Source organism: Schistocerca nitens, chromosome 2 (genome assembly GCF_023898315.1).
Source record: "Schistocerca nitens isolate TAMUIC-IGC-003100 chromosome 2, iqSchNite1.1, whole genome shotgun sequence".
NCBI classification, from domain to species: Eukaryota; Metazoa; Arthropoda; class Insecta; order Orthoptera; family Acrididae; genus Schistocerca; species Schistocerca nitens.
Genome location: NC_064615.1, coordinates 318,623,633 through 318,636,050, shown reverse-complemented (window position 1 = coordinate 318,636,050; position 12,418 = coordinate 318,623,633). Strand labels below are relative to the sequence as shown.

At 40.4% G+C, this 12,418-nt stretch overlaps 1 protein-coding gene across 1 annotated transcript in view; it reads right to left on the bottom strand.

The window, feature by feature from the left end:
- The window catches only part of LOC126236097 (myotubularin-related protein 9), a 118,540-nt gene that overhangs the window by 37,419 nt on the left and 68,703 nt on the right, over window positions 1-12,418 (bottom strand). The window contains exon 7 of the mRNA XM_049945165.1: window positions 9,978-10,089. Coding sequence (XP_049801122.1) covers window positions 9,978-10,089 — 112 coding nt within the window. The remainder of the gene's footprint in view (window positions 1-9,977; window positions 10,090-12,418) is intronic.

Below are 12,418 nucleotides of genomic sequence, written 5' to 3'. Positions count from 1 at the left end.
ACATCCCAAATGTGCTAAGAAGTCAGAGAAACTGTACCTGCTTATTTTCTCTGGATCGGGATGGACTCTGTCTTCATTCATGCCACTTTGTCATTCAGATAGCACAGACACATTGTACATTTAAGGTGTCAAAGCAGACTGTCCATCATACATTCAAAGGTGGCTGGAGCATTGCATAGTCCCATCATCATAATTACTGGAGGTGTTTTAATTCCATCTTTGCAAATACAAGAAAATGCATTTTGTGTGTAGTTGCAAAGGTGGAATTATAATACCCTCAATAATAGTAAAGCAGCTAAGAATAATACGGTAAGAGAAATGAACTAAAAAAGGCATAAGATTGAATTCGTAGAGGCTATCAGGAGTTATGAAGGCAGTCTTTTTCCAGTCAGACTGGCCAACCTCGACTTGCCAATAGCCTGTCTTCATCTTCATAGTTGAGAAATACTTTCTCCCAGTCCAGGGTGTCATCAATGTACAGCAACAGATAGATATCTTTCATTGTGATTTTCTTGAGTTGCTGGTAGTTGGCACAGAAATGTCATGTACCATCCTCATCCTTCACTAAGACCACAGGGGAGGACCAAGGACTCTGAAAGTTCAATATCATCATCTTCCAGCATCTTCTCCACTTCCTCTGGATTACCTGTCATTCAGCTGGGGCGGCACACTTTATGAGTGCTTTCTAACTGACAGATGATCCCCAGCATTGATGTAATGTATTACCGTGGGCTGCTGCTTGGTCAGTCTTTTCTCCACTTCACGGCCGTAAGCATCTGAAAACAGATGCAGAATGGCTACCACTCGCCGACATTGTCCCTCGGTCAAGCCAGGAGTTTGGTAGTAGCTTCCTTCAGTGCACTGTCTGTATTGGTAGTAAAAAATTATTCTTTGTTGATGACACTAATCTGCCAGTCTTGGACTGGTTTGGCTGTGCCTATGCACATACCATTAGAGATGAATTTTGGCTGGTGAAAATTAGTGATCCAAAAATCTTCTTGACCACTTACAATGCTTATGCTCAGTTGATGACTGGCACTCTTCTTCTTGACGATGGTGAGATAACAATGTCTTTAACAGCAAACAGCTGCCCAGAGCTGTCGTCGTAATGTGTGCTTGTTAGAATAGCTTCTTCAATCTGAACCCCTGATCTTCCACAGTCTGACTGCTTTTGATGCCTGCAAGAAGTTCCAGCTAAGAATAACACTGAGACTACATTCTGTTAAAATAACAAATGCAATGGGCTGTGATAGTTATTCTTGCAATACATGTTCCTGTCAGCTGTACCCATTTCCCATTGGCGAAGACCTTCAGCACAACTGCATTCATAACACAGATCACAAATCTTCTTTAGCTGGTGATAAGTAGCACTCAACATTACAGAACCAGAAGCTGCTGAGTCAATTAGTGCTCAGAGAGTCATCTCAGTAACTGTTGTCTATGGAGGACAACTTCGCAAGATTTTGATGAATACTTCTTCAGAACTACAGAGTGTGCATGTGCACAGACACTCGGCAGTTCTAAGGAACGTTTCATCCAAAAGCTAGAGCAAAGTTCTCTTTAATTTTTATGTGCCTGTTGGCATCTAAACTACTATTCAATTATTCCTTAGATCATTTATGTTCCACAACGGACTCTGGAGTAAAACAGAACCTATAGAAAAATAAGACATGTGACAGAGGATGCTTCAGTTGCCATTTAAGTATTGTATTGTTTGACTGAAAAGTTGGCGGGAACTCAATACTTTCTGTTACAGTCTACAAAATTAAATTTGTAATGGGAAATAATTTACACACACACACACACACACACACACACACACACACACAACACACACAACAGCTATCATTGTCATGGTTGACTACATTACACTGGGGTGAGAGTTTGTATTGGGTTATGTGGGTGATGGAGAAGTGAAGAGGGGGAGGGGGGGCGGAGGTGCAGGAGTATTCAGGAACGGTGGCTGAGATGAGGGATAGGTGCATGGGATACGAATATGGCCCTTTGAGTTCCTTGTGGCCACAGGCAGGAAGATTTGTGCGCAGTCCACAATGATGTGGAACAGTGTATTGGGAAGGGCAGATAGAAGAGGGGAAGACTGGGACAGGATGAATCTTGGCTGTCACTGTTGGCACCATCTCTCTATACACCAACATCTCCCATGCCCATGGCCTTGCCGCACTCGAATACTACCTCTCCCAGTGTCCTTCCGAGTCCAAAGCACTATCTTATTCCTTATACACCTAACTAACTACATACTTCGCCTCTGAGGGGGAGATATTCAAAGAAATCTATAACATGCTCAAGGGCAGCCTCCTCTGAGAAAACCTTCCTAGCCATCCAAAATCTCAAACTCCTTGTCTGGTTCATGTTCATTGATGATATCTTCATAATCTGAACTCAAAGCCAAGACAGTCTATAGACATTCCTTCACATTCTCAACACATTCTCTCCTATCCACTTCACCTGGTCTACCTCAGCTCAGCTTATCACCTTTCTAGATATTGATCTCTACTTTTCTGATGGCTTCAACCTGACACCTGTACATATGAAGCCCACTATCAACAATGCCTAAACTTTGATATTTTCCATCCCTTACACACCAAAAAGTCATTAGTAACCGCGTCATCATCCGATAGCATCCTGGACTAGAATAATTGAACCACATCCTTCATCAGGACTTTGACTACTTATTATTAGGCCCAGAACTGAGTAACATCCTACTCAAAAAAACCTGCTAAAGTGGCATTCTGCTGCCCAACCAATCTACACAATATACTTGTCCATCCTTGTGCCACACTTGTTACAACCCATTCCACATGGGACTTCGTAAGTGATAGAATCCAGTACATTGTCCTCAACATGGTATTGTCAGAAGTGCCTCAGGGAAGTGTGGTAGGACCGTTCTTGTTTTCCATATCCATAAATGATCTGAATGATAAGGTGAGCAGCAATCTGCAAGTCCTGATGATACTGTAGTATGTGGAAAAATATCATCTTTGAATGAGTGTAGAAGGATACAAGATGACTTAGAATTTCTATCTGGTGTGATGAATGGCTGTTTGCTCTAAATGTTTGTGCAGCTTGACACAATCATATCAATTCACTATCTAGATGTGACATTGCAAAGCAATATGAAATGGAATGAGTATGTAAGGATGGTAGTAGGGAATGTGAATTGTTGACATCAGTTTACTGGGAGATTTTCTGGAATGTTTAGTTCATCTACAAAAGTAACTGTGCATAGAACACCTGTGTAACCCATTCTTGAGTACTGCTGAAGTGCTTCGTGTTCCCACCAGGTCGGATTAAAGTTCAGTCAACACACTGTAGCACTACAACACAGTACTTTATATTTTTTACATTTTTTATTTTCAAATTTGGAGAGTAATTTCAGATTACAAATGTATATATTCTGTTCTTTTTCTGTCAGTTCTAATTACATGGAATACTGTAATGCAAATTTATTATCAATCATTTAAAAACAACGCTGTAAAGAAATGTAGTAAACACATTGGGAAAGTCAGGATTTTTGCAATGTATAACAACAATCTCTATATAAAAATACTACACTAAACTCCATGGAAACAGGCCATGAAGGCCCAATGATACCGATCAGCCGCCATGTCATCCTCGGCCCACAGCCATCAGTGGATGTGGATATGGAGGGGCATGTAGTCAGCACACTGCTCTCCCGGCTGTTTTGTCAGTTTACGAGACCGGAGCTGCTACTTCTAAATCAAGTAGCTTCTCCGTTTACCTCACAAGGGCTGAGTGCGCCCCACTTGCCAACAGCGCTCAACAGACTGGATGGTCACCCATCCATGTGCTAGCCCAGACTGCCAGCACTCAACTTCAGTGATCTGACAGGAGCTGGTGTTACCAATGCAGCAAGGCTGTTGGCACAACAATCTCTAACCAAAGGCAATCTCAGCATGGTACTAATATCACTGATACATGAAAGTGCACACACGAGGCATTGCAAGTTGACAGTGAGAGGCAGCAGGCATGATTAATTGCAAAAGTGTGTGTGCAACTTAGCATGGGAACTTCATGGTGGTAAAATGTTATGCAAGGCATTGAGAAGAATACAGCAGTTATTTGCAGAGAGTTTCAAAAGTATTAATAGAAGAAGAGTACTGTGTAGTCAGATGTCTTTAATCCTGCTCATAAATGGAAGAAAGAGCCCGCTGTCTACAACTACTGCCATCAAATCATCATACCACACCTACAGCAACTCCACTTCAAACTAAGACTGTGCCATTTCACAAATCTATAAATCAATGTATTAGAATCAGCAACTGAACATTATAGATATTGTGTTAACTTCAAATTTTTTCAGTGTCAATAATTATCCCAATTAATCACTACCAGTACTAGGGTCTTGCTCCATTCATTAAAGTAACTGAATGTAAGTAACTGAATGTAACTTAAATGAAAAATCCTCAAACTTTAATTTTATGTAGGAACCAGATAGTAAACAAATTTTGTTAGCTCAGAGAAAAGTGAAATTTTACAGTTTAACTGGTAGTGTTGATTAACGTTTCAAAATTAACTACTTCCATTACCTTTTTTGAGAATGAGACTTTTTAATTATTTAGTCTGTCGGGTAAAGCTGTAGTACACAAATTATTTCAATAGTATTTATTTAATTGATTCGTAAAATTTGTTAAAAATGCTAATTCAGTTACAACTTGTGCGCTGTTGGTCCAAACTGCAGAGTATTCTTGAAAACTAATTTTATCAACACACTTTTTAATAGCATTACAAATATTGAAACTTGTTGTTCTGAGCAATCGAATTAAAATGAATAAATCTTCAGGTACTGTAGACAAACAAGTGAACAGTAGGTTGTGGCATAGCTGTAACAGCACTGCAGGTAGGATTTTCATCAGGCTGGATTCCATTAGGAACCATCATGGTCAGTAACTATGAAATGATTATAATCAGGGATGAACACAGCACACAATCACGTATCAATACAGATTGACATGCAACTGATTATAAGCACTGCAGATGTCGAGATGGAGGGGGAGGCACTTGCTGGAGGGGAATGAATGCAAGCCATGCTTTGCCAGGCCTGACGTAATCAACAGTTTTTCACTCTCTCTCTTTGAGAGTGGAATAGGAAAGGATATGGTTAGTAGTGAAACATGGTTCCCTCTGCCATAAGACTTGTAGACTATGTATCAACAGTTTTTCAATCTCTCTCTTTGAGAGTGGAATAGGAAAGGATATGGTTAGTAGTTAGTAGTAGTTAGAATTGCAGACTATATATGCAGATACCCTAGTGTAACACCGAAGTGCAATGCCTGTCTGACGCATCCACCCAGTACATCTTCCTCCGTTCCTGTAGCAGGCTTATCCCATACCATCAGACGCAGGGCTACCTGGGAAGACAGTCATGTTATACACCAGCTTCACTGTACTCTCTGCACAGCATTTTATGTGGACAGGACCACACCACCTAGGTGTCCACCCAAATGAATGGCTACCACCTAACTGTGGCTAAGAGCATGAGCTGAGCATCGATTTCTATGGTTGCTTCACAACCCATGTCAACTGGATCCTTCTGCACAACCCATTATGTAGATGGCAGCTGTTCCTGCAAGACAGCCTCCTGGCCTCTGCCCCCACCCACCCTACAACTGCCCCTAACTTCACTCATCCTGTACCCACACCCTCTTTTCCCAACCCACTACTCCTGCACACCACATCACTCTATGCCCACAGCCAGAAGGAGCTCAACAGTGCCACATTCCTACCTGCTGTCTCTCTCTCTCCCAGCTGTCAGCCACACTTCCCAACACTCCTGCACCCCCTCCCCACCATTTCACCCCTTGCCCTCTCAAACCATGTAAGACAAAGAATAAGGTTATAGATAGCCCAAAGCAGAATGAAACATGTTTGGCTGTCAAGAGTGCAACGTGTGAAGCCTTCAGTGACTACTGCAGCGGAATATAGTCAAAAGATCTTTCACAGACACCAAAGAAATTCTGGTAATATGTAAACGCTGTTAGTGGCATCAAAGTCAAAGTCCAGTCACTCACGGATCAGATGAGAATGGAAATTGAGGGTGTCAAAGGAAAATCTGAAATGCTTAACTCTTCTTTTCAAATGTTCCTTTACAAACGAAAAGGCTGGAGAATTGCCCTAATTTAATCCTTGTACCATTGAAAAGATAAGTTAAATAAATGTTAGTATCAATGCAGCAGCTGAAATAGTTGAAACGGAACAAAGCTCCAGGGCCCCATGGAATCCCTATCAGATTCTATACTGAATTTGCAGCTGACTAAGCTTCTATTCTAACTATAATCTATTGTAGATCACTCGAACAAAAAACCATGCTCAAGTAGTTGGAAGAAAGCACCGATCACACTCATCTTCAACAAGGGTAGCAGAAGTGATTCACACAGCTGACACCCAATACTGTTGAAAATGATTTGTTGTAGAATCTTAGAACACTCACTGAGTCATACATAATGAGGTATCTCAAACAGAATGACATCCTCTGTGCCAACCAGCATGAGTTTCGAAAACACTGATCATGTGACACCATACTTTCAGTCTTCTAACATGGCATACAGAAAGCCATGACTTAAGGCAGGCAGGTAGATCCAGTATTTCCTTATTTCCAAAAAGTATTTGACTCATTACCTCACCTATACTTATTTTTTAAAGTACATTAGTATGGGGTATCAAACGAGATTTGGGACTCGACTGAGGATTTTTTTGTGGGAAGAGCACAGCAAGTTGTCTTGGATGGAGAGTCAACAATGGATGTACAAGTAACTTCAGTTGTGCCCCTGGGAAGTCTGTTGTTTATTAACTACATTGTTGACAATATTAATAATAACCTCAGACTTCTCAGAGATGATGCAGTTATCTAAAATGAAGAGCCAAAGAAACTGGTATACCTGCTTAATATTGTGTAGGGCCCTGCAAGTATGCAAAAGTGATGCAACACGATGTGGCATGGACTCCACTAATGTCTGAAGTAGTGCTGTCCAGAAATCCATGAGAGCACGAAGGAATGGCGATATCTTCTGAACAGCATGTTGCAAGGCATCCCAGATGCTAAATAATGTTCATGTCTGGGGAGTTTGGTGGTCAGCAGAAGTGTTTAAACTCAGATGTGTGTTCCTGGAACCACTCTTTGTCCTGCTGCAATTGCCCAAGTCTGTCAGAATGCACAATGGACACGAATGGATGCAGGTGATCAGACAGGATGCTTATGTATGTGTCATCAGTCAGAGTCGTATCTACATGTATCCAGGGTCCCATACCACTCCAACTGCACATGCCCCACACCTTTACAGAGCCTCCACCAGCTTTAACAGTCCCCTGCTGACATGCAGGATCCATGGATTCATGAGGTTGTCTCCATACCCATACACGTGCATCCGCTTAATACAATTTGCAACAAAACTCATGAGACCAGGCGACAGGTTTCCAGTCATCAACAGTCCAATGTTGGTGTTGATGGGCCCAAACAAGTTGTAAAGCTTTGTGTCTTGCAGTCATCAAGAGTACATGAGTGGGCTTTGGCTCCAAAAGCCCATATTGATGATGTTTCATTGAATGGTTTGCATGCTAATACTTGTTGAGGCTCAGCACTGACATCTGCAGCAATTTGCGGAAGGGTTGCACTTCCGTCACGTTGAATGTTTCTCTTGTCATTGTTGGTCCCTTTCTTGCAGGATCTTTTCCCGGCCGCAGCGATGTCGGAGATTTGATATTTTAATGGATTCCTGATATTCACAGTACACTCATGAAATGGTTGTTCAAGAAAATGCCCACTTCATCACTACCTCCGTGATGCTGTGTCCCATTCCTCTTGTGCCGACTATAACACCATGTTCAAACACATTTCAATCTTGATAACCCGCTATAGTAGCAGCAGTAACCGATCTAACAAATGCGCCAAACACTTGTCTTATATAAGCGTTGCCGATGGCAACGCTTATTCTCCCTGTTTACATATCTCTCTATTTGAATACGAATGCCTATACCAGTTTCTTTGGTGCTTCAGTGTATAATGAAATGCTGTCTGTAAGAAGCTGCATATATATCCAATCAGATCTTGATAAGATTTCAAAATGGTGCAAAGAATGGCAACTTGCTTTAAATGTGCATAAGTGTAAAATGGAGCATTTCACAAAACAAATTGGTCTACACATACAAATACCTGGGTGTAACACTTTGTAGGGACACGAGCATTCTACTAAGGAGATTGCTTACAAATCACTCGTGTGACCCATCCTAGAATATCGCTCAAGTGTGTGTAACTAGTACCGAATAGGACTGATGGTGGATGTTGAATGGGTACAAAGAAGAGCATTATGAATGGTCATAGTTTCGTTTGACGTATGAGAGAGTGACATGAAGTTGCTGAAAGGAATGAACTGGTACCTGCTTGAAGACAGATACAAACTATTCCATGAAAATCCATTTCAAAATTTTCTAGAACCAAATTCAAGTGACAAATCCAGGAATCTTGAGTCGCAGATAGGCACAACAAAAAGCCTGTCACAAATTAGCTTTCAGCCTGTAAGGCCTTTGTCAAAATTAGATCTCTCTCTCTCTCTCTCTCTCTCTCTCTCTCTCTCTCACACACACACACACACACACACACACACACACTTGCGTTTGTTTGTGTGTGTATGTGTGCGTTTGTCGTCTAATTTTGATGAAGGCCGTACTGGCCGAAATCTAATTTGTGACAGTCTTTTTGTTGTGCCTATCTGTGACTCAGCATCTCTGCTATATGATGAGTAGCAACTTTCCTCTTCGCAATATTGTTACATTCCATCCTGGATTTTCCATTGTCTGAAATCTAGGAATCTGTTACAACTCCTTGAGTGCATGGATGACATATGTGCCTTGATTTGCTTTGGTAAGCTCCTTGACTATCTGTGGATGTGGAATATTTCACATGTTATATTGGAATATGCTCATATTTTTATTGATGTACATCTAGAAAGCATGCGTACTTTTAACTTCATTATGTTATTAATTATAAACAGTTTTCTTTCTTCTGAACTAATTACTAATGAATGGGACATCAGGAGGAATTAAAACACTGGAGACAAAAAACAAAGTAAAACTGAAACAATGGAAAATGTCTAAATATTCTCAGTCTAGATAGTGTAACAGGAAGTAAAAACAATATGTTAGTGATAGACAGGTAGTATAATGCAATTGTGGTTGACAATGATATGCATGTTGGTTACATATCAGTCAATAGGTGTCGTAACACTTGTTAATTATTCACACTTCAAAGATGTGCTTGGAAACATTAACGGATGCAAAATGAATGGTAGGTAAATTCAGTAGTTTTACTTAAGAAGTTAAAAGCATCATTTTTACTGAAAAGTCCACCCCTGTTAGCTGAGTGGTCAGCGTGGTGGAATGCCACGCCAACGGGCCCAGGTTCGATTCCCGGCTGAGGCAGAAGATTTTCTCTGTTCGGGGACTGGGTGTTGTGTTGTCATCATCATCAGTTCATCCCCATCTCCCAAGCACAAGTCGCCCAATGTGGCGTCAAATGCAAAAAGTTCTTGCCCTCGGCGACCGAACTTCCCGGAATGGGGGACTCCCGACCCAGAATGTGGTACGCTCATTCCCATTTTTTTTAAATGAAAAGTTCTAGTAGTCACACCCTCAAAATCATTTCCTATGCAGAAAAAGGATAGACAAATACATCCAACTTATATTAATTAAGCATATACACATCTGCAGCTCACAAAATTTATACATCCATTCCAGTACTAGAGTTCCATGCTGGATTAAAAAAAAAAAAAAGTATCTTGCAAATGTTTTGCATGCAGTTTGACTAACATGCTTTTGACCCCAAAGCCATGAAGTGCTCTTTTTCCAGCTTCAGTTTTTCACGCATCTTTCCTTTTAATCACTGTGGTGAAAGAAATGAAGTTTTTAAGTTACACCGAAAATTCTATGGCATAAAAAATTAATACCTTCAACTAGTTTTGTAAGACTATCAAGAAGAACATGGTGTCGATCAATTGGTTTATTAACTCTACGCCATTGCGGGTAGTATATTTCAACCTCGAATCCTCCACCTCGAGACTGTGAACAAAAATTATTAGCATTACTATATTTTGCATGTAAGACATATAACTCTTTTTTAAATTTTTATTTTCAAAACTGAAATAAATTACCAGATATATTTAACACAGTGATTTAAATACAATCAGGTAAGTTCAAAAGATACTTCTCTATGAAAACTATTATTATTTTGTGTAAGTAGAATTTTGAAAAACATACTTAGAAACAAGGTGAGTCACATATCCTTGAGACTTTATGACAAGCATTCTGGTACAAGAATGTAGTACACACAGTTTTGATATAGAAACCAGTGGTTCATTTACCTATGGTTATTGCTGTATAGTGTTAAATGGGTCAAGAAATTATATACAGTTATATGTCTTGAATTAAGTACTAATTACCAGTTTTAAGGCATCTGTAACTGTAGTTTTAATAGATTCAAACTGCCAGTTTTTCATCTTTACAGTTATTGATTTAATGGTCACAAAGTAATGTGTACAATACTAACAGAATAGTGGTTTTTTATTTTAAGTCAAAGAAATTGTAACATCTACATTTAACAGGAAATAATGTGCCAGCTTACAAGCATTATATTTGTGTGTGTGTGTGTGTGTGTGTGTGTGTGTGTGTGTGTGTGTTGACAAGATTTAGTAGATACAATTCAGTACTTCTCATAGAAACTACAATTCACTACTTTGTATAGAAACAAGAACACTTCTTCATTGATTTTGAGGCATAGGTTTTCCCACAGCTTCCCTACATATTTGAGAATGAGCCACATTTTTAAGTAGACCAATTCCCACAATATGCAGGATGAGAGAAACCAACAATCACTTATCCTGTAAAAATTCATTCTCATTTTTGAATTCTGATAATTTGTCGTAGTGAAATGAAGTGTTGGAGTCTTGATGTTCATAATGTAGTGTGCATTAAGCTGTTCTACTCTTGGATTCCTTTGGTTTTCTGATATATAGACAATATACTGAGCAACTGTCTTAACAGTTCTCAGGTGCTTTTTCTCTTGTGTTTCTGCAGATATTTGCTGTTCTGATTTTGTAATGTGTAGATGGAGTCAGTCCAAACAAATACTGTTCATCATGTGTATCATACAACATGTAGTTTCAATAGAAAGAATTGCTTTGTTTCCCATTACAGATAAAATATTTTTCAAACTGAAATTTCACATGCCCATTTAATACATGGATTTTTTACTGCCATACAACAACACTACTCAGTTACTGCTGGAATACTCAGTATTCTTCATGTTTTCCTGCCCGTTTCATATACGAGGGCGGTTCAGAAAGTAACCTCCGATTGGTCACAGTGCGGGTTGTGGGGGGAGTAGCGACGCCATCTTTGCGTTCACGCACTCAACAGGTCAGTCAGCATCAAGCCGTGGTCGAGTGAACGTCGTACCTGCGCTAGTTTAGTTTTTGTAGCAGTTTGAAATGTGTGCTGCAATAGAAAACCCCGCCAAATGTGAAGTGCGTGCTGTCATAAGGTTTTTTACAGCCAAAGGATATTCTGCAGCAGCTATTCATCATGAGCTTTGTGCCGTGTACGGACCAAGAGTTATGAGTGAAGGAGTTGTCCGTGAATGGGTACGTTTATTTAAAAGTGGACGAGAAAACGTTCATGATGAAGAGAGGAGTGGTAGACCATCATTGGTGACTGACGAACTCGTTCAGACAGTTGATGCAAAAGTTCGTGAAAATCGACGTTTCTCAATGTCGGAGTTGTCTACTGGTTTTCCACAGATTTCTAAGACTCTCTTGTACGAGATAGTGACAGCAAGATTGGGTTACCGTAAGTTCTGTGCACGATGGGTGCCCAAAATTCTTACCGACCACCACAAAACTCAAAGAATGGCCTCTGCATTAGACTTTCTGTCACGTTATGAGGACGAAGGAGAACCATTGTTAAACAGAATCGTGACCGGTGACGAAACCTGGATTAAGTACGTGAACCCTGAGACAAAAGAACAATCAAAGATGTGGGCACATTCAAATTCGCCTACCAAACCAAGAAAAGCCTCGCAAGATTTTTCTGCCAGAAAACTGATGGCAACGGTGTTTTGGGATGCCAAAGGGGTGTTGTTGGTTGAATTCATGGAACGTGGTACGACCATTAATCAAGACGTGTACTGTGAAACAATAAAAAAGTTACGACGGGCTATACAGAACAAACGCCGTGGTATGCTGACTTCTGGTATCGTTTTTTTGCACGATAACGCCCGTCCTCACTCTGCTCGCAGAACAACGGCCCTTCTTGAGTCCTTCAAGTGGGATGTTATCAACCATCCACCTTACAGCCCAGACCTGGCGCCAAGTGATTATCACCTCTTCATACA